At 36.5% G+C, this 24806-nt stretch overlaps 1 protein-coding gene across 3 annotated transcripts in view; it reads right to left on the reverse strand.

Annotated features, from left to right (window-relative positions):
* The window catches only part of LOC135464742 (mitogen-activated protein kinase kinase kinase 3-like), an 83003-nt gene that overhangs the window by 12063 nt on the left and 46134 nt on the right, over positions 1-24806 (reverse strand). For all 3 annotated transcript variants that reach the window (XM_064742265.1, XM_064742266.1, XM_064742268.1), the window contains 5 exons: positions 6920-7032; positions 4941-4978; positions 3286-3391; positions 895-1059; positions 276-407 (listed from right to left, as the gene is read on the reverse strand). In XM_064742265.1, coding sequence (XP_064598335.1) covers positions 276-407; positions 895-1059; positions 3286-3391; positions 4941-4978; positions 6920-7032 — 554 coding nt within the window. The remainder of the gene's footprint in view (positions 1-275; positions 408-894; positions 1060-3285; positions 3392-4940; positions 4979-6919; positions 7033-24806) is intronic.

Below are 24806 nucleotides of genomic sequence, written 5' to 3' on the forward strand. Positions count from 1 at the left end.
TAGAAATTTACTGAAAAAAAGAAATCAATATTAACTAGTTCCAGATAAAGAATTAATATACATTCAGTGATGCAAAAAAGCGAAAGCATGTCACTTTATTTCAAAAGCATGTGTCTCTCTCTTATCCAATTTTACAGGCAAATGCCGACTCACTTAATGAGTCTAAATCAAAGGTTTTGATGCTCAAGCTGAACATATATTTATTATAGAAGAATGAACTGCATCGAACTGAATATATGTGGTAATAATTTAGTTAGAAACTCAATAACACTTACATCCTCTGGAATAAAAATGCCGTCTCCCTCAACAGCGAATGTACCCTGACTGTGGAAAGCCCCATGGGGTAGCACTCCTGGGGGTGGCGAATCTCGCTCTCCTCGCCATGATGACACTGCATCATACCGCAGCTGTAACAAAGATATACATGTACATGTAAAATCCGCCAGATCATGCATTGCTTTCGGTCTACGTTGATTTATTTGACATATGGTTTAATCATACAAATGGCCAACAGGCTGAAAGGTCCACTAACAAATCTACTGAAAAAGCAAAGAATAAAAGCAGGAAACAGTCATAGCTTTGGACAAAAGCATGAAAACATCCAAAATCAGAATGAAAAAAAAGATGGATGCTTTTAAAAGAAAAGATGGATTTGAATTTTAACTTTAGTGGTTAAGAACCAGTTTATTGTGTAAGTTAACCTGCGGATGGTCGTGGGTTTCCCCCGGGCTCTGCCCGGTTTCCTCCCACCATAATGCTGCCTGTCGTCGTATAAGTGAAATGTTCTTGAGTATGGCGTAAAACACCAATCAAATAAATCAAAAAATAAATTGTGTAAGTTAAACACGGCCCCTTTTTAATCAGCAAATACAAGAGAGATGAATTATGACTGACATCTGACGGAGATCCACTGGAGAAGCTCCCCGATGACCCAGTGATGGCATCTTGCTCTTCGACTGCTTTCGTCAGCAGCAGTCGTAAACTCGAAAGCCGATAATTTTGGTCCAAAAGTTGAATAGCGTTTTCAAGGCCACCCTGGTTTTGTATTGGTATTCGGATCTGTGCAAAAACAGACAACAAAAACACAATGAATAATGGCGTCAGATATTAAAAGAAGTCTATTAAGAACTGCATACATTAACCATGTATAATAAGCTAATTAATGATAAAATAAATGATTTCTAAACATAAGGAACAGAAACAAATGAGAAAACTGTATATCTTTGGATTCAATTTTATTTTCCACAACAGACCAGCCATGAAAATCATTTCTTAAAAAGTGGAAGAAAATACTGACATAAAATATATGTTATATATACGGGGTGGAGTGAAAGTCTGTACCCTTAAGGCAATTTACTATATAACAATTTGCAGTTTACAATAAGTGTTCGAACTGACTTCCACCTTCCTCCAAACATTTTCTTACTAAGGAGACACATGATCTTTGCACATTTCGAAGCAAGGGTTATTCCCTCTTATGGTTTCAATTTCTTGTGTGATGTTTTAGTGCTTGTGATGTTCTTGGTTTGTTAGTATAAACCACAACTGCCTATGAGGTCCAGACTTTTGCTCCACCCTGTATATATATATTTGTTTTGTAAAATGTTTCATATCATCATATCATCATATACTATGGTAGGGTAACTTGTCACATCCTTTTTACTTGAATTTCTTTTTTCCTGCACTTACTCAAGTACAATTTGCCAAATGCATTCATTAATGTAGCCATATGTGTTTTATACACATGTCAATACGCAGGTTTCGAGATATGATGCCACGACAACAGAGTAACGTCCCTTTGTGATATGACGTCGTTGCTTTACGGCACGGTAGCGCCAATTTGGTAATTTTAACATGGGGTGGTACAATGTAAATAGAATATAGACAACTGATTAAAAAGGATCAGACTGATCTTCTGAACTGTGTTTTTGGGTGGATTTGCGTTTTCAATATTGCACCAAAAATGATGTTCTGTCGGTACTTTGATCTAAACACCATCACTGCCATGTTAAAAGATAGGCAAGTAGCCCTACTGTGCCGTAAAGTGGCGACGTCATTTTTCATTGGGACGTCATTCTGTTGTCGTAATGGCGTAACTTAAAACCTGCGTATTGCATGAGACATGGCATGTGTTAAGCACATCGATTTTTCATTCATTCACCAATATACCACATGCACCATATGCACCATACAGTGGTATGTACATATATTGGCGGAAATATAGCTCCACAAACATGATCTATCCCAACATAGTTATAAATTAATACTGATGACGATGATGGCGAATTGTATAATACAGATGATCCATGTTTTTTTTTTCATGTTTAAAGAAATATGACTTGAACAAACCGAAATATGCATGATTCATATATGCTACTGAGCGACTACTACACAATAAGCATCTGTTCCAGGAGTTTTGATGTAGAAGTCAGAATCCAGATTTGTGTTGACAATTTATTCCATTCCTGAGGCATGAATACTTGAAGTGAATAGTACAATAAATTACCGTATACTTTCAAGGAATGGTCTATTGAAATTAAGAGATCTTCCTCGGGTACTGTAATGATGTACGGTAATTTTTCAACTTTTTTGTATGATTGCCAAGTGCTTATGTAAGAATATCCTGAAGGCATTATTCTCTGTAGACTATGAAAATTACACTTTTGGTAAGGCCCATAACCTGGCCAATTCAACTCAATGTAGGTTTGTCTGTAATATTTATTTATTTATTTGATTGGTGTTTTATGTTGTATTTAAGAATATTTCACTTGTTCACTCATTTCACGATGGCGGCCAGCATTATGGTGGGCAGAGCCCAGGGGAAACCCACGACCAACCGCAGGTTGCTGGCAGACCTTCCCACGTATGGCCGGAGAGGAAGCCAGCATGAGCTGGACTCACAGCGACCACATTGGTGAAAGACTGCTGGGTCATCACACTGCGCTAGTGCGCTAACCAACTAAGCCAAGGAGGCCCCTTGTCTCTAACAAAATTACAAATGTGCATAACATGGACTGAATGTTCCTCTATTATATGTGAAAACGTTGAGGAATTTAAGGGTTTGTGTAACAAGACAGTTCCTAAAGGTGGTTGAAATTTGTTCTGGATGGTGAAAGAATTTATGCACGAATTGAAAATATAGTCAGAAACGGTCACCGTAGAATGTTTAAAATGCACTTCATTCACAAATCCAGCGGGAAACCTTTGATCCAAATCAGTCCATTCATCCTGGAGGTTCTCAGTCCTATCAAGGGATGTTCCAGTACCAATTATAAAGCAACTCACCTCTCCATTGGGCTGTGTGTAAATTATGTTCAGTTCCAGCCCATAATATTGTTTGATTTTGTTCACCAGGTCAACATATGTCACCGGACGAGGCATGTGTATTAGCCTAGAAATAAAACGAAAAAAACAGCCAATGATTCACTGATTCACTGTATCACTGAATCATGCATGTAGAATACTCAACAATACTTCATTTGAGTGACAGCGGTTAGTTTCATGAGTGGAGGGAAACAAGAGTGTCTATAATAAACCAACAGACCTGGGCCAAATGACTTAAACTTTTTCACCACCGTTACAGTATTAAAGTCCAACGTCCTATTGGCGAAAGGCTAATCATCCTATTTCCAATGAACTTCATGAAAGGCCACCCGAATGTCCCCTTCAGTCGGGAAACCCACGACCATCCATATGCAGGTCGTTAGCAGACCTTCCCACATATGGCTGCTCAAGAAGACAGCATAAGCTGGGCTTGACCAGAAAGTGACCGCATTGCTGAGAGGCTCCTGGGTCATGATGCTGTGCTATCCATTCAGCCACAAAGACCCACACAATATAAATAAGAACAATGTACAAACGTACATATAATCTATATAAATTTGTGATATAAATTTTGATAAATAATTTGAACAATGCAAACAGATCAATCAAATTTAAAACAAACACATCAAAAGATCTTGATTAATAAAAAAATGTCTTGCAGTGCTACATGCATATAAAAATTACATTTTTTTATTTTTTTATTCAAAAGAGAACACATCTTTTGAATGATTATGATAACTTTTCCACGTTACATTCCAGCTTACCCATGTGGTCGTCCACATATAGGTCGCAATGTTCCCGGTTCTTCATGGTCGGGTTCAAACCTTTGCCAGTTACCCGCGAACAGGTTTAAGCATTTCCCAATTACCCATGAGCATGTTTGTTCAAGCTTCCTTTATTTATTTATTTGACTGGCTTTTTATGCCGAACTCAAGAATATTTCACCTATACAACGGCAGCTAGCATTATGGTGAGAAGAAACCGGGCAGAGCCCGCAGGAAATCCATGGCCATCCTCAGGATGCTGATAGACCTTCCCATGTACATCTGGAGAGGAAGCCAGCATGAGCTGGACTTGAACTCACAAGGACAGCATTGGTGGGAGGCTCCTGGGTCATAAGCTTTCTCCTATACCCATTATAATGTACATATATACATGTAGCCTGCCCAATTATACGTTATACATGTCTCATGATAAAAAGTTTCTGCACGCTAATGATGTAAGGTTAACTACATGTAGGTCACTCAAGACAGTAAACATTTTAAAGTTCAAGCGAGTCAGAATTCGGGAAATCCTGTTTTTTTTTGTGTGTGTGTGTCTTTTACAGCACAATAAACCCCTTCCACTTTTCATGTGCTTTAATACCCAAGTTTAATAACTAAAACCAGGGGTTGATCTGAATTTAAGTTCATGTCACAAAATTTATTGCAATTATTGCAATTTACATGTATATCCTTTCAGGATGGCTTTCTTTAACGCATACTAAACCCGTTCAGAAAATCTCACTGCTATTGGGGCATTAAGCCATTATCATTCAAAGGCAGAAAAATCTGCATGAGAAATGAAAAAAAATATATATTTAAATCCCCCAAAGTTCTTGCTCAATTAATACTTACCGCTTTTCTCCATTAAATTCAAACTTTATCCGCAAGTCCTGTGGAAGTAAAGTACATAAATATTAGTTTAGAAGTGGAGTTTAAAAAAAAGAAATGTGCACTAAATGCCTTTTACATTTGAAATTCATTTTGAAATATATGATCAAGTAATGGCCCAGGTCCTGGGATCATAGCGCGATCTTTGTAGACTTAAGTCAAAATTTCAATTGACTTTAAAACTGTCGTTCCTTATGTTATAAAATCAAAATTTTGCTAGACAACGTAAATTCTAGGTAACTTATTGTAAGACAAATTTCAGCGGAAATAACAGAAAAGAAAACACCAAAATTAATAAATGAAGTTTTGACATAAGCCTAAGATCGCTGCGTCATTCCCGGCCATAAGCTTCACAGTATAAAATATACGTAGACAAACAAGTACGTAAATTCATGACATAACATCAGCAGGGGATAAAAAAAAAACATGAGAATGTATCAATTAATTATTAAAAAGCATCTTTTTTCAGTCTGAAGAAATAATGCATGGTTATTGGATTTTATAAAAGAGACATTTTATACTGTACACTATGAACGTTATGCACTACACTTACAAAAGTCACAAAAGCTATATGTACGTGTAAGTAAACATTGTAAAAAGATATTAAAAAGTCAAAAAAATGCAAAATTTTTCGTAACACCGTGATGTCTGAAATCAACACAACTGGAAGGGAAAAAAAATCCTCTCAATACAAAGTCTAAAAAAGCAATAATATATTTTCACATCTCTTTGAAAGATGAGACTCCAGAATGTTGATTAAGACAGATTTCCATAATAAAGCCGACAATACAGCTCAGCATTTCAAAGGGAAAATATTTGGGGGTGTATAAGAGGTGAAAAAAATTAGATTAGATCAATGTAGATAAGCTCATGTTTAAGAAACAAACTTATGCAAAACGTGTCAGAGATCTGTTTAATCATTACATGCATGACGCAAAATGAAATGACGTGGTGGGGGAAAAAACATCTACCACCTTGGACGTAAACAGCATTTCTTTTTTCCATATAAACAAAGAACAAGCACGTCAGAAAAAGATTATAAGGGAATAAAAAGTGGGAGGCTAAGGACAAAAAAAAATCCTAATCTTATGTTAATTAATACAGAGGATCGTCAAACTTATTACTTCACGCGCTGAAGGATTGCACGTAATACGGAGCAAGATGAAATTTGTGACTAACCGCCGGCGACAGGTGAAGAGAATATTGTTACCTCCAGGTGACGAAGAGAGTTCATAAATACCCTTTAGACAGTCAACGATATATGTATATATGTATGAATGTGTATCTACATGCATGAAGTGAAAAGAATGCTTAATTTCCTGTCCTAATTGAAAACACCAAGTTATATACACCACCCCTAAAGGCTTTTCACTCAAAGTATACGTTACTGGAATACAACTTTACACATTTTTTTTGTGATTTAATTTGCGGATTAAAAATTTAAGACCAAGTCGTAAACATCTTTCACAATAACAAGCTATTAATAATGCAGCATATTTAAATGACATTCGAAATCTTCATCGAATGAATATTTAATTAACTAAAACAAAATTTCTTTTTTGAAACATAAACTGTGTTGAAGTTGATTTTGTTCCTTTTTGTTCCATACTCAAGAAAATTCCACTCAAATGAAGTTAGCTAATGTCATAGAGAGAGGAAAGACTCAGAGCCCTTTAAAAATCTATGACCATCCACAGGTTTAGGTAATATTGTAATTAATAACGGCATATAATTTACATAAAGTATATTTGATGTTTTTACTTTTTTTATTCTGCAGACCTACATGAGTTACATGCAATACTAATACTGAATGAATTATGCCTGAAATCTGAACAACACGACAAAAATCCTTACTGGCTGATCCGTATACCAGGAAACCACAGGCTTTGACCACAAAGCACGAGACATGAACAAATCCTCTATCACTGGGTCATGTGACTCACCTCTGACTGCTGATTGGATGAGCTCGTAGACAGGCTACGTTTGGGGTGGCGCTTTTCCTTTAATCCTTTGGTGAGTTCATCTTCTATGGTCTTTAAGAAATCTTCAGGATTTTCTGAAAACAGACATTCAAATTTTATTATCAGATCTAAGGATAGGATTTGGTTTTTTAGTTAAATGCATTTCAGATCACACTACTGCTATAACATTAAAAAAGGTACAAAACACGCTCCTTGTAAAATTTCCAACCTCTGACAGAAAATACGAGCAAATCAAAGAGATATAAAATATGCCGCCATAATGAAAAAGAAAGGATTTTTGATTGACAGTTCCTTTATATACATGTATCCCTGAACACAAAACTGAAACGCTGCTTTTTAAAAATATTAATATTTAAAATATAATATTTAAAAAAAAATATTTTGTGACCCTACATAAATGAACTTTTAGATTATAACTTTTTCATTCCAATAGAAAGAGTGGAGGTGGCTACAAGTACCTGACAATTATATCCTGTGAAGATGCATATTAAAAAATCAACGCATCCTCTGCATTCAGTATATAAAAGTGAACATACATACACACAGCCCAATGTATTAAAACCAGGTGAAACTTTCAATTTAATTTTTCTACATCGACTTACCACATCAAATGTACTTTAAAAAAAAAACAAACCAAAACTCTTACAACAATGTATACAATTTTTGTTTGCAGTTTTTCGCACAGAAAATGTATGCCACACAGACTACACAAGTCACTGACACACATGGCCATGTATATACACACACTGAGGTGGCTTCTACGATTGGTTGACCTACACTGAGTGAAGTAAACAATCTTTTCATGAGCAAAGGCCCGTGACTTTTATCCTGGTGTTCCATTGTGAGTTTGTCACGATCTCATTATTCTACCCTCCACTTCAAAAGAGCTCCCCTTCAACTTAGCACAATGATATAAGGTAGTGTTGTCATGGAAACCAAACTGGCGGCCATAACTCTAAGTGGCTGGCCTTTTCAATAAAACAGAACGTAAGCAGACCCACAGGTTTAACACACATGAACTGATATTCACACGAGAAATGATCTTTTAATTTGCATTAAAAAAAATATTTTAGACCTTGAAACATCATCAATACTCACTGAACATAGTATTTAAAGAAATGACATGTACATATGGCAAAGAATTGATTCTCACACTTTACATACTACACATACTTTCACAGCTATATAAAATACAGGACACATTCATTATTGTTTTTCTTCAATAATAGTCTACAAACCCACATGCATGTACATTTAGGGTAAAATTAAGCCACCAGTGGAAAAAAACAGGAGAATAAAATGAGATATAGTAAAATGTATGAATGATTTTGGCTTAACATCGGAGAAAGTAAAGTGTATGAGTGATTATTGTTTAACATCAGAGAAAGTAAATTGTATGAGTAATGATGGCTTAACACCAGAGAAAGTAAAATGTATGAGTGATTATTGTTTAACATCAGAGAAAATAAGATGTATGAATGATTATGGCTTAACGTCAGAGAGGCGTAAAATGTATGAAAAATTATGGCTTAACATCAGAGAAAGTAAAATGTATGAATGATTATGGATTAACATCAGTGAAGGTAAAATTTATGAATGATTATAGCTTAACACCAGAGAAAGTAAAATGTATGAATGATTACAGTTTAACATCAGTGAAAGTAAAATTTATGAATGATTATAGCTTAACACCAGAGAAAGTAAAATGTATGAATAATTACAGTTTAACATCAGTGAAAGTAAAATGTATGAATGATTATAGCTTAACACCAGAGAAAGTAAAATGTATGAATGATTATAGCTTAACACCAGAGAAAGTAAAATGTATGAATGATTTTGGCTTAACATAAGAGAAAATAAGATGTATGAATGATTATGGATTAATATCCGAGAAAGTAAAATGTATGAATGATTATGGCTTAACATCAGAGAAAGTAAAATGTATGAAAGATTCCGGCTTAACCTCAGAGAAAGTAAGATGTATGAATGATTACGGCTTAACACTAGAGAAAGTAAAATTTATGAATGATTATGGCTTAATGTCGGAGAAAGTAAAATGAGACAAAGAGCTATGCATTTTATCTGATAAATTTTGACTCACAGCAGGGTAAACATCAAAAATCTCCTTGAGCAATCATCCCAAGTTCCTTAATGCATCAACTCATTCCATACAAGTTGTAAAGTCAAGGTTCAGACTGGTTTATTCATCAAACTGGCCGTGTGAAAAGATCGATGCATAATATATATATATATATATATATATATATATATATATATATATATATATATATACCCATACAAGTACCTATCATAGAATCCTACAATACCAAACTAACAGTCTGGGATATTTTTAAATGTTTCTGCAGACTACAAAATGTTTCTGCAGACTGCAACGTCATGAAACAAAATGTCTCTGCAGACTGCAACGTCACGAAACAAAATGTCTCTGCAGACTGCATCACCACGAAGAAAAAATGTCTCTGCAGAATGCATCACCATGAAACAAAATGTTTCTGCAGATTGCAACATCACGAAACAAAATGTCTCTGCAGACTGCAACATCATGAAACAAAATGTTTCTGCAGACTGCAACATCACGAAACAACATGTTTCTGCAGACTGCAACGTCACGAAACAAAATGTCTCTGCAGACTGTAATGTCATGAAACAACATGTTTCTGCAGACTGCAACGTCATGAAACAAAATGTTTCTGCAGACTGCAATGTCATGAAACAAAATGTCTCTGCAGACTGCTACGTCATGAAACAAAATGTTTCTGCAGACTACAACGTCATGAAACAAAATGTTTCTCTCTGGAGAATAAAAGTGATATCTAACATGCCAAATGACACTTTTGTCAGTGAAAGAAATCATGAAATTTCATTTATGTAAACAATAATGCTTAAAAACAGGATAACTCTGAATGGAAATACTTTCTGTATTAGTAAATATGTAAGACAACTTCAAACAAATACAGTCTTATTATCACAGAAAGCAGCTACAATGTATGTATACAGCAAAACTTCTAAGTGCTTATATTACAACCTACATCTACTCATGTATATTCACATCAGCTTATACAGTATTAACATAAACTTTCAGTTCTTTTCTAGACGTCTAGTTCTAATCCATTCATGTTGGTGTTGCAATGACATTCTCAATACCAGCCAGCACATACATATGTACATGTATACATGCAGATTGACATTAACATACATTCAAGTTGTTGTTGTCGTCCTCCTACGCAGTTAATACTTGGACGACTTACATGTATATATTTGCATATACAGAAAATCCCAGTAACCTGAAAATAACAGTAACCTGAAAATAAAACTGGCAGACAGCCAAATAGTCCGGCAATGTTTGTTATGGGTTAAACCCTATAAAATGCAGGCCACATAAACATTACCTAAAAAGCCTGGGAGGTGGGTTATTATAGACCGCCTATAACGCATGAATGACAAGTATATACAGGTAACAAAGGTACGTCTAGCAGAGAAATATTCCATATTTACATGGACCTAAATGTATAAACATCACTGTACAGTGGTACAGTATACATATACCATGAAATACCATCACTGCATGCATATGTCGATTTCATCATCAAGGACATCTATTCCAGGCCAGCACACGTCACATGACTACAAATATTTTGCAGATACATGTATAGGCCCATGTACCTGTATGTTTATAAGTTCAAATTTATCAATTAAATCTAGTGGGGGGGGGGGGGGGAATACTATTTTGTATAAAATTTAGGCTACCTTGGTTGAATGAAGAACAGTGCAGTGCTTTCCACCACTGCTTGAACAGTTCTTAAAAATTGTCTATACGCTGATTTTTTTTTCAACATTGCCTGTGCAGTTTTTGTAAATTGCCTAATAGGCTATTTTTCAGCATTGCTTGTACTGTTCTTCAGTATTGACTGCACTGCCACACAGTACTAAACTATTACCAATAGAGTGCAACTGCTTTGCAAAATCACAAGCTTTGGAACTGTGTGGTACTGTGTAGGGGTGTTTTCTATTCACTAGAGCAGTATTAAAAAAAAAACCGAAGTACTGCATACATTTTGTGCAGCAAAAGTTTCACTGCCTACAATGTAATTATCACCTTAAACAGCAGCACATGTACATTTTCCACTTATCTACAACAAATACAACCCACACAAAAATGCTATGATTCATAAAATATGAGTGGTAGCACTTGAGGCAAATTGTATGGCGTGCACAGATTACAAATCTCTGTAATTTTCCGGTGTTAATTTATGCAATCTACCATCCGCAGGAGTCACTTCTTTCAGGATGTAACCGAGATGTATCTCACCCCGTGTTTACACATGTTATTATATATAAGTTCATGGCACATATCTATATACAGCTCAAAATGTTACACCTCCTTATTGGCAATGGCAATATTCATGTAGTACTGAAAGTCTTTCCTTAAATCCACATACATAACAGAAAAAAAAATATAATGCAATTGTAAGGCAGAACAATTACTAAACTAGATCAGAAGTTATTTAAATATATATATATACATGTATATATATAAAAATTAAATTAAATTACCTGAATTATAAATTCCAAAGTTGTCCTACAACTGGGTTTGAAATGTGTGACTTTTGAGGGAACCTGTCAAAACTGACCACTCAAATCGCACAAAACAGAAAATGTCCTACATGTATGTAGAGCATGTGATATATACATGTGTATAATATTGCATTCAACAAATTGCTTCCTGAATACAGCTTAAAGTGAACATTAATTAATTTATTTATTGGATGTTTTATATAGTACTCAAGAATATTTCATAAAGTGAACATTAAGTCTGCCACTATATATACACAGAAAAAAACAATACACGACACAGTTATCACAGAAAAATATGTAAAAAATTCTATCGATTTTTCAAAGCCTGAAAGATGAAGTTCAGCATTGGGGATAATTAGCATACATAAACAATTCCCTCCGAGTAGCCATGTTGTAGAAGTCCTTATGAACTTGTCCAATCACTGGCGCTGAAAATGTCACATGATAATTTGCTGTCACGTCCAAAACCCTAGTAACTCTGGACTGAGTGTGGTTTTTATAGTGGATCGACAGATATTGGTGCAATAAAATTGGATTTTGCAGTTAGTTTAAGTGTTTAAACTGGTGCATTTTGGACCACACATTTATGAAGCCAGAAGTGAGAACAACTGCTTGTGTCACAATGCGTACATGTTGGATAGGATACTTCAGTAATTTGTTAGGGTGAGCTGGCACGAGAACCGGCTCGGGAGAGTCATTGCTTGAAGAAAATTATTGTGACTTGGCATTATTTTTCCTTAGCAAAGTCAGGTCTATTACGAAAATGTATTTCGATAACCTGAATGAAAAGGTCTGTTATCAATCAGAAGGTCGTGCTATGTTCGGAAAATTCCCTAAAGTCAGTACAGCCAGTTAGGCTAGAGGACGAGCCAGATAGCTAAAACACGACGCTTGTGTCCAAAAACATAGCCCTGACCAAGCATCAAACATGAGAAACATCGGCCCTTTGAACACGGAACAGAGCTGATACTCTTTGGTTGCTATCTGGCATTTTTGTCTGTATTTTTTCATCATCACATTGTTTAATACCGATGCTGTGGGTAAGTTCCTAGGTTTTGTGACGTCACTCTAGATAGCTATAACATGGCGAAATGGCGTAACCAAACCAGTGGCTAGATACTGACAATTCTTTGCTATTTATTTTGTTGATAAGCTGTGCAGAATTTTAATAATATTTTTAGAACACTTCTGGAATACTACTTTATTAATTAATTCAGCCTTAGTGGCTAACATTATGTTCACTTTAATCAATCTCATTTTTTGTGTCAACAAGACCACAAATTTTTTAAACATACATGTACGTAACAAAAAGCAAATTGCATCCTGATAGTAAAGTCTGTTACAGAGGCCCTTACCAGCTACATGTTAATTGTTCTAACTATTACAATATATCGCAACAGAGTTTTACTTAACTTTACATTCAGCTTTCAAAGGGATTACTGATTGCCATGATAAAACAAACCACGTGGAAATTCATCTAATCCAACTAGCTGCAAAATAACACAGCTAACTTTAGTGGAAGAAAAATCTTACATGTAGATCAAGGAACCTTTCTTTATATATACATATATATATATATATATATATATGTCGCTCTTCATTGTGGATTTTAATGCAGTTCCCACGGTAACAGCCTGGCATATTTATGTCATTTTAATCCCTGTAATGTATTGCTTTAGTGAAACCATTCAAGGGTAAACACCATGCACACACATGTAGATGTATTATAAAGTATGCAATCTCTCTGCCCTTGTCTGCCCCATACAAGGCAGCCTACAAAAGTTTTATTTATCTGTCTAGTTTTCCAAATAATAGCGAGGTCAGAAGGTCTCCCTGTAGGCTGCCTGCTTCGTCTGGTGAACAATATATTGTAACCGGCAAATGCCAGTACACTACTATTGTATCAAACCTTGCATAACATAATAACTTGTCTCTCAAAGTAACAGAATGATTGTCTGGTGTCAAGTTTCTGAATTTCCAGGAACTAAACACCAAAACCCAAGTCTCTTTCACAGGACACAGTACAGGACTGTACAGTGCGCATGAACACAAAACGTTTACATTTTGGAAAAGCAAACAGGCCTTTTGATATCTAATGTTGGAAGGTATTGAAGTGATATCCAATGGACTGCATGTAAGATCACCGTCATGGCTTTATCAACTCTGCTGAACACTTTATGTAACCTAGCACCCAGAAGAATAAAACTATTGAAAAGACTGTCACATGTAATTTTAAATAATTTCTTCGTCTGTAAACTATTTCTTAACATTTTATTTCCTTATATTACAATGTTATAAAATGTCCTTGGTTTTATCTGTACAATAATATGTATTTATGTATTAGAAAAAAAAAAAACATTTGCCCTCACATGCATGGCCCTGACTGAGCAAAAGCTGTATTTGTACTTTACTGGTGGTGGGCAACAAGATTCCATACAATGCATATAATGCATATAATGCACACTACACAGGATAATGCCACTATTTATTTATTTATTTATTTATTTGATTGGTTTTTTACGCCGTACTCAAGAATATTTCACTTATATGATGGCGGCCAGCATTACGAGCCCTAGGGAAACCCACGACCATCCGCAGGTTGCTGGCAGACCTTCCCACGTACGGCAGGAGAGGAAGCCAGCATGAGCTGGACTTGAACTCACAGCGACAGCATTGATGAGAGGCTACTAGGTCATTACGCTGCGCTAGCTCGCTAACCAACTGAGCCATGGAGTCCTCTGACAATGCCAATAGATTGGGTACATAAACATCATGTATCATTTTTGTCTCTGCACAAATCAGAATAAGATAAACTGTCATTATTGTGTTAAAATCACTTTATTTCGCTGGTTACGATGTATTTATTTATCTGATTGGTCTTTTAGGTCGTATTCACTATGATTACAAAAATCACCAGATACAATATTATGCATGGAACAAAAGCCTTCTTTTATTTCTATACTATTTGTTTATTTTTATATTTAATTATTTTTTTTTTAGTCAAACTGAAATTTGTTGCTCTATGCTGACTCGCTGAGTAGGTCATGTCCTTGACCAATGAGATCACATTTTTGATTTCAGCTGTAATTCCAGCTTAATGTCAGAAGGTTTGTTAAGTGCCAGACAAGTTTGTTGGTTTATTCCAGGCACTCCTCTTTCGTCCTCCCATAAGCCTGACCACAATTTATTTAGGTAATATCATTAAGGTGTCTAATTGCAGCAGGCATGAGTGTTCTGAATGCTGAGATAGAGAAGCTAATTACAGTGCTGCCTCACAAAAACCATATGCAGAAGACACAAGGCATAAACATACCTGCAATACTTCTGTATTAATGGTCATATCACACCCATAGTGGGCCACAAACTTAAGACTGCCAGATTTTTCGGCCTTTATTGCCTTTATGGTCTGACAGACTTGACCCTTTATATTAACACCTGGCTGTTCCACTTATCAAGTGACATTACACAGGGGTTTTTTCTGGACCAATACAACTCCCAACACCTGCATGTAAAAAAAGTACATGTACATGTTTACAGAAGTCTCATATCCATCAATCCTCAAAGAGGTAAAAGCTGAATACACGCACCCCAAAAATGACCTATTTCCCTTACAAATGCAGTGGATCCCAGTCTTCACAATTTTCCAGTATGTGAATCACAATTCCAGCGAATACAAACCTAGCAGCTATCGCTACATATGTACTTCATGAAAATGTGACTTGTAAACATGAAATTAAACTATAAAGCCCTTGAAGTACATGAAAGTCCACAGCAACAAAAGAAACATTTGGTTACATTTCGGGACAATCAGCACTGTCACCGATAGACCGTGTCCAGTCAGCGGTGTCCTTGAAGAATACTTTGACTGACATTGTGTTACCTTTGGCTAGCAATACTAACTTGAACATGGGAGTACATCAATTCATAATTATAACCTGAGAAAATGGTCAACATCTAAACAGAAAAAAATACATGTTTTCAAGCATATTGAATGAATGAATGATTATGGCTGAACGCCACATAGGCGATTTTCCAGCCATATTGTCGCGATGACCACAATGAAGTTTGGAGTCTTTTAAATGTTATTTTTGCATGTTTTCAACAGTTCTCCTGTTTAAATGATTATATAACATGTGCAATTCAATAATAGTATGAAATAATGTATATTCATAAAACTCTGCATGTTACTGAAGTCCTGTTGCCAAACGAAACACGTCAGAAGGGTTTCGGGTAAGAAGTTTGGGATCCCACCTGACAAACAATACATCACATTGTGTTATTTGCAGATATAAGAATTGGTAAAAGTGAGAACAGGTCGAAATTAGTACTTGTCCTTTGGTCCAAGGCCGCTAGATTTTCTGTCGGGCCAGCAGATTATGTTAGGCACTGGACCAATGGGCCAGCAGATTACGTTAGGCACTGGACCAATGGGCCAGCAGAAATTAAAAACTTCTCAGAGAGTTAGCCGTTCCAAGCTGATTCTGTACCATCTCATGTAAAACCAGAACAGATATTTTTGTGTCAGGATCAGTAAACTTCTGGGCAGACAATTAGAACTCCGAGAGTACTGGTCCTTACTGTCCTTACAACTTACATTCAAACCCTAATGAATCAGAACGGTGTCCAAATTATTCATGTTGATCAAACACTGCCAACAGAACTAAATTACCAGAACTGAACTACCAGAAGAATGAGTTACCAGAACTGAACTACCAGAAGAGCGAGTTACCAGAACTGAACTACCAGAAGAGCGAGTTACCAGAACTGAACTACCAGAAGAATGAGTTACCAGAACTGAACTACCAGAAGAGCAAGTTACCAGAACTGAACTACCAGAAGAGCGAGTTACCAGAACTGAACTACCAGAAGAGTGAGTTACCAGAACTGAACTACCAGAAGAATGAGTTACCAGAACTGAACTACCAGAAGAGAAAACTGAAATCTGAAAACTGAAACCAATGCCTGGGAACTGTTTAGCACAGCAATTTGTGTACCTGTAAATCTACAAGTTGGAATAGAACACCTTTATCGTACTGTCTTTGTGTACGGGAAATCACCGATCTGAGACGACAACCCTGTTAACAAAACTGTACAGAACTGAATTAAGTCCTTGACAAGATTATAGATGAGTGTGCCTGTCAATGGGTCATTCAGCTTTTCTAAAGACCTGATCCGATAATAACAGGTTCAAATGTGACAACAGCAATGGAGAACCTTTCTCAATGTCTGCCTATCAATTCACAAACCGCACATAATACTGCATTCCCACCAATACTTCAACCATTCTAAAAGTAGAGCAAACATGTTAACAGGGCGAAGCAACTTATTCTGTGGATTTAAGTTTATGAGAACATGTCCATGTCCATTGTAGATCTAAAGCTATAAATCCACTCCGTTAATCCTTATGTTTTCAGGTAGGCACGTGTACATACATTATGATATTCAATATACAGCTTAATAATCATACATTATATTAATTACAATAATTACACAAAATGTGAACTGGAAAGACTTTGTGAACAACTGACCAATTTTGTCACTCATATTTTCACGACTTACATTATCGCGACTTACATGTATATATACACACGTATGTAACCCAGTTATATGTATGTACATTATTCTATCATCACCCAAAGAATTTTCCTGTCAAGTAGTGAGTGAGTGAGTGCTTGGGGTTGAAGGTCGTACTTAACAATTTTTGAGGAACAAGGAATCCTTAAAGTGCATGTTATGTGCCTCATTGTTGCAGGAGGGATTTCCACCGCTCTTATCTAGTGCTGCTTCACTGGGACGCCTTACCAAAGGTAAGTAAACTGTCCCGCCCGAGCCATTATACTGATACAGGTCAACCAGTCGTTGCACTATCCCTTTCATGCTGAACGCCAAGCGACGAAGTTCCAACTTCCTCTTTAGGTGTGACTGGACAAAGGATTGATCCTGGATCTTCTGCTCCCCAAGCAGACGCTCTGCCAACTGTGCTATCGGGGCCAGTGGATTTTTACCAAGAAGTGTATAACTCCACAACGTTTTTGCATATGAAAGGGCCACTTTCAGTGCAATTTATGCCCACTTTTAATTTGATTTTGGAGACAAATCTACCCTGGTTGGGTTGGCCAATTTCAGGGCTTCACAAAAAGTATTTTTTTAAACTTTTATACAGTCTACAAAAAATAATGCCTTCAGAATATGCTTGAATAAAGTTAACCTTACAAACATTTGAAAAGTTTCAAGAATTACAGTTTGAGTCATATACTGGACTCTTAATAAAAATGAACAGCCCTTAGGTGTTTTTTTATATTATAGTTTTATTTATAATTTATAGTCCTTATAAATTTGTTACATTATATTATGAACTACAGGTGAGTGAGTGGGTGAGTGCTTGGGGTTTAACGTCGTACTCAACAATGTTTCATTCATATGAAGACAATTATGAACTACAATGATATGTTAATATTTCAACATATCATAGATTGTAGCGCATTTTAAGTTATTCTGTAAAGAAGCGTTTTTATGTATAATCATGATTTTCCAGCACCATGACACTGAATGTAACTGCTTTAATATTGTTTTCAAACAATGGCCAGCTTGATTATATTAATCAATCCATTAAAAACCATTTCTACTTTCTTTATCAATTACACTTTCACACGGGCTTTGTATTCGGTCAATGACCTGTGGGGATGTGGGATCAAATCAAGCTTTACTATCAAAGTCAGAAGGTTCCTTCATTCAGTAAGGTCCTTTAATTTTCACACCGCAGGAATTTGAACTGAAGTACCTTACAAAACACCTCGTTCGAACAGACACAAAGAACTTTCCAAGGTCAGACAGCAAAGCTCTTAAATTCACACTTAGAAATTTATTTCAAACAGGATTGCATTTTTTCCCTCCCATTCAAATTTTATATGACATTTTCAGAGCATAAGGTTAACAATTCTGTCTAGGTGGCTTTTTGATGTGGAGAATCGTCTTCGTTGTGAGGAACACAGTAAACAATATCTCCTGCTCAGAGTTCATTGGGTGTGCACATGTTTAGTGGCTCCATAGCTCTGCTGGGATATTTTATAGCACAGTTATCCAGACAAAAAGCACTAAACAGTTCTGGACACAGAAAGCCACCCTGTCAAACGGCCTTTACCCAAGTGCACTGTAATACCACCATATCACACTGGCTTTATCAGAGAAGACAGTCTGTAAACCCCAAGCCCCTGAATAACTCTGGCTATAACTGCCAGAGCTCGAAACAATGCCTTCAAGCTGACAAGATGAAGCTGGCATTGCAAAGGTCAGGCCTATGGAATTAGAGACTAAACAACTGCCTTCCTATATGACCACTGGGTTTTAAGCCTCAATCCAATACCCACACATAAATACTCTAATGCCGCAAGCTTTATACGCGCATGAAAGAACAACTTTCATAGCAATTTATGCACATTTTTAATTTTATTTTGGAGACAAAACTACACTGGTTGGATAGGTCAATTTCAGGGCTTCAAAAAACAATGAATATAATTTGATCTGTGTTTTCTAATCTGATAAGAAATCAAAACTTCACAGGTAGCCCTCAAAATGTGAAGAACTCAAAAAGATTCCATGTGTCATTTGAAAGAAAGTATCTGTAAACCTTAGTAGAAATACAGTCATATCAGTTCATTGAAAAAAAAAAATCTGCTTTTCAAAATCAACATCTGAGAAGCCGCTCAATGACCAACCATATCAGCACCTTAATCTTTACAATCCCCTCACAACTACCTCTTTTCTTTACTCTGTGGAATTCACTGCTTTTGTACAAAACTAGGGTTGAACATGATTTACGCTAAATGCTCTGCAGAGTCGTCTGCTGGATGAGTTTGTTGTGTTTACACCCCCGCAAGATGGTACTGATAAACTCTGCGTGATTTTCACAGCTGTGGGAGCCACGCAGTGCCATTGCAGGAGAGAGCAGCTGTAACGCATCTCACAGCGAACTGCTATGAAACATGTTTGTTTGTTCTTCTACCTCCTCTTCAGTGTGAAAGTAAATATGATGCAAGGACTAGATCAGATACAGAGAAGAAGAATTTGCACTACAACGTGAACAGACTGAACATTTGCCCTAATTAAACGGGTAAATGGAATGATTATGAGCAGTACAAGATCTATGCAGAGATTGAGCACTTGCGCTACCAGATGCAGAGATGGCATGATCAATCGCACAATCAGATACATGGACTGAGCATCTGCACCACCATATATGCCTACATAGATTTAGCCTTTGCATCACCAGACACTAGGACTGAGCACTTGCACCACCAGATACAAAGATTGAGCACTTGCATCACCAGACACTAGGACTGAGCACTTGCATCACCAGAAATAAAGATTGAGCACTTGCATCACCAGACACTAGGGCTGAGCACTTGCATCACCAGATACAAAGATTGAGCACTTGCATCACCAGACACTAGGACTGAGCGCTTGCATCACCAGAAATAAAGACTGAGCACTTGCATCACCAGACACTAGGACTGAGCACTTGCATTACCAGACATAAAGATTGAGCACTTGCATCACCAGACACTAGGGCTGAGCGCTTGCATCACCAGAAATAAAGACTGAGCACTTGCATCACCAGACACTAGGACTGAGCACTTGCATCACCAGATACAAAGATTGAGCACTTGGATTACCAGACATGAAGATTGAGGACTTGCATCACCAGATACAAAGAATGAGCACTTGCATCACCAGACATAAAGATTGAGCACTTGCATCACCAGATACAAAGATTTAGCACTTGCACCACCAGACACTAAAATTGAGCACTCGCACCACCAGATACAAAGACTGAGCACTTGCATCACCAGACAAAGATTGAGCTCTTGCATCATCGGATACAAAGATTGAGCACACATTTGCAAAACAGATTTAGAATCTGCATTACCACATAAATGTACATGTGCAAAGGGTGAGCATACCAGATACAGAGACTGAGAATTTGCAGCACAAAATAGATTCAACATTTGTGCAAAGGATACTATAGATTGAGCATATGCCTAATCAGATCCAGTGATTGAGCATTCCCACTACAAAATACAATGACTGTGTTGCACATATAAATGTGGTTGAATTATGAAGACATTTATGAATCACTCTGGCTTATTCAAGAGAAACATCATTTAAAGTTAACAGGTTTGCGTTTCTCAAAAGAACTCCTCAATGGGAAGTTTGGCTTGTTATATTACATTTTTCTACAAAATTTTAAAATACACATAATGTTCCAATCTGAGTTGTAATCAGACAGCAAAGACACGCACCAAAAACAGCATAAAATCATGAAAACAAAACCACTTAAATAAGCTAATTAAATCAGCACGAAAAGTGTGAGAACTGGAAACTGGTAAAACATGAAATACAGCATGACTTTTTGTATAGTAGAATAGTTTTATATCCGTAACGGTTTTATTTGAAGAATTGAGTTATCTAAAACTTTACCCTGTAGGATTTACAAGAAAGCCTTTTAACAATTCAATGTTCCTCGCCATTTTGAACACTCAAAATGTTCATCAAAACAAGTAAATGTCTTGGGTCAAAACAGCTAAATATCCCTGGTGAAAACAAGTTAAATGTTCCTGGCCAAAGTGGTTAAATATTCCTGGCCTTAACAGTTACATGTAAATGTCTCTGGCCTATACAGTTAAATCTCCAGGGCCTTAAACAGTTATATGTTTCTGGCCTAAACACTAAAATATCCCTGGCCTAAACACTCAAATATCCCTGGCCTAAACACTCAAATACCCTAGCCAAACAATCAAATGTCCCTGGCCTAAACAATTAAATGTTCTTGACCAAACTCTCAAATGTTCCTGGCCAAAACAGTCATGTATGTCGACCAGGATAGTTGAATGAACTACTTTTAATACCTAGTCACATGTCTAATTGTTTTTTTTTCTTGTCATAATCTTTTCTACTGTATAAATTAGACATGCCTGGACAGCAGATCTTCATGTCGCCTATGTGGTGTGGAGTGGTCTGGATAGGAAATGTCTTACCTCAGACTGTACACAATGTCACCAAAGATTTATTACCCTTTCTAATGGCTTAAGTCTTTTCCTCTCTAGTTCTTTTTAATTGTTCTTTGTGTTTGGGCTTTTTTTTCCCTCTTATTTTAAAAACTGTAATACAATCCCTGGGTACAGTACACAGCTAGCACATACATTTACATGTACACCATGAGACAGGATGTCAGGAAAAAAATGACCCATTGTTTTAATTTAACAATTAATTTGACAAAAGATTTCTTTGATGTTAAATATACAAGTATCAAATGTTCATCATTTTACAAATTAGCATTTCCTATGGTACATACGTGTAGTGGAGATCTCTGTTTCGAGGATACGCTTGAAAAAAACTAAATACCACACACTGTAAATCTTCAAAGTTTTCTGGGGCCTCCGTGGCTCAGTGGGTTAGCGCACTAGCGCAGCGTAATGACCCAGAAGTCTCTCACCAATGCGGTCGCTGTGAGTTCAAGTCCAGCTCATGCTGGCTTCCTCTCCGGCCGTAAGTGGGAAGGTCTCTCGGCAACCTGCGGATGGTCGTGGGTCGTATAAGTGAAATATTTTTGAGTACGGCGTAAAACACCAATCCAAAAAAAAAAAAGAAAAAAAAACCACTAAAGCACTAGAATCTATGCAAACAATTATTCTGAAAATGATCCTAAAAATAATTTGTTTTTATCATTAAGATGCAAAACTTCATAAAACTATGTAAATTATTTTTTCTACACTCCAACAGTTCTCTCAGAATGCTTCAGAATATTGGTTGCACTGGTTGTCTTTACGGTTGAAGAATTTATTTATTTATTTGATTGGTGTTTTACGCCGCACTCAAGAATATTTCACTTATACGAAATACGGTGGCCAGCATTATGGTGGAAGAAAACCGGGCAGAGCCTGGGGGAAACTCACGACCATCCGCAGGTTGCTGCTAGACCTTTCAACATACGCGCTCTATTTTCCCACCCACTTCCTAATTTCCTGCATCAAAGTCTCTTCTCTTATTTCTATTTATTTATTTATTTATTTATTTACATGTCATTTATTTCATTGGTGTTTAAAGCTGTGCTCCAGAATCTTTCACCAACAGCAAGTGACTTTATGCCTACATGTATATAGGTGGAGGAAAACACATTTTCACAAATGATTTCAGAAATCATTTTACAGTGTATGAACCTCATTTATTGCAATTACATTAACACACATTTTATGCAATTTAGCCTAAAAAAAATCAAGTGTGCCTGCATATGCAAAATGACACACAAATCACAATGTACAGCAGAGAAGGGTAAATTTCAAAGTCTGAGCACTAAAATGTTAGCACACTTTTACAAAGTTTTTAGGGCAAGTAGAGTATATGTATATTATGCAGCTATTGTTTTTTGTTGTTTTTTTTTTCCCTCTGTACGACTGTGTCATCAGACTGTTGTGACGGGGACTGACTCCCACTGGAGCAAATACGTGTCCTACTGAGGACTGACTCACATTTCTAGATGTCTCCACCACAAACCTGAAGCTCTCAGCTCATGTTCTCCCATGACTTGTTCTAGTGTCTTCTTTAACAGCTACCCAGATTCTTCTGTCAGTCAAAGCATTCCATAGTAAAGATACAGCTAAACTTCTACCTGATGCAGGAATGTAAATGTTCACATATACTTACATGTACATTACCTGAATTCTACCGAAGGTGTGTAAAACATGTATAGTACCTGTATCCTGGTTATCGTCTGAGGGTGTACAAAACATGTACGGTACCTGTATTTTGGCTTCCATATGAGGGTGTATAAAACATGTACAGTGCCTGTATTCTGGTTACCATCTGAGGGTGTACAAAACACGTACAGTGCCTGTATTCTGGTTACCATCTGAGGGTGTACAAAACATGTACCGTGCCTGTATTCTGGCTTCCATATGAGGGTGTATAAAACATGTACAGTGCCTGTATTCTGGTTACCATCTGAGGGTATACAAAACATGTACAGTGCCTGTATTCTTGTTACCATCTGAGGGTGTACAAAACATGTACTGTGCCTGTATTCTTGTTACCATCTGAGGATGTACAAAACGTGCACAGTGCCTGTATTCTGGCTTCCATATGAGGGTGTATAAAACATGTACAGTACCTGTATTCTGGTTACCATCTCAGGGTGTACAAAACATGTACTGTGCCTGTATTCTTGTTACCATCTGAGGGTGTACAAAACATGCACAGTGCCTGTATTCTGGCTTCCATATGAGGGTGTATAAAACATGTACAGTACCTGTATTCTGGTTACCATCTCAGGGTGTATAAAACATGTACAGTGCCTGCATACTGGTTACCATCTTAGGGTGCATAAAACATGTAAAGTGCTTGTATTCTGGCTACCATCTCAGGGTGTATAAACATGTACAGTGCCTGTATTCTGGCTACCATCTGAGGTTGTGTAAAACATGTACAGTGCCTGTATTCTGGTTACCAACTGAGGGTGTATAAAACATGTACAGTGCCTGTACTCTGGCTACCATCTCAGGGTGTATTAAAAATGTACAGTACCTGTATTCTGCTTACCATCTGAGAGTGTATGAAAATGGCACAACCTACATGTAGAGTACATAGAACAGTGGTTTTGTTGTTTTGAATTTAAAAAAAAAAAACTATCTTAACGTAAAACACATGCAAGAACATGTTTGATCATGTCTATCAGGTATTTCATTATACATGTTTTCTCCTCATATGCACATACACTGTCAAAATAAATAATTACATATCAATAAATAAATAAAAAAATAAATAAATAAAACAGTAGACATGCAAACATATTAAAATACATTTATATGTTGGAAATATGAATATTTACCAGCAACATTCTTGTCCTAAAACAATATTTTCACAGTAAATACTGATGAAAGCCTGCTTTATAATATATGTACCTGCGTTTGTGTGCCTTCTCCATGAATAAAACCTCACACACTGTAAAAGTGTCAATGCTGTGTCAATGAGTGCTCCACCATTTAACAGAAGTAGGGCAAAACTATTACTAAAGCATGTACATATAAACAAAGGAATCACTGTCACAGTTCGAAACTTCTTTGTGAGAATAGATCATTGGAAAATATTTCTGTACAGCAAAGCTATTACCATGTATTTTGCTATTTTTTTTTTTTAATAGATTTTTGTAAATAGATAAGAGATGAATACATTGCTATTTTGCTTTGTTTTATTTACTTGT

The sequence above is a fragment of the Liolophura sinensis genome, chromosome 4 (assembly GCF_032854445.1).
Source record: "Liolophura sinensis isolate JHLJ2023 chromosome 4, CUHK_Ljap_v2, whole genome shotgun sequence".
NCBI classification, from domain to species: domain Eukaryota; kingdom Metazoa; phylum Mollusca; class Polyplacophora; order Chitonida; family Chitonidae; genus Liolophura; species Liolophura sinensis.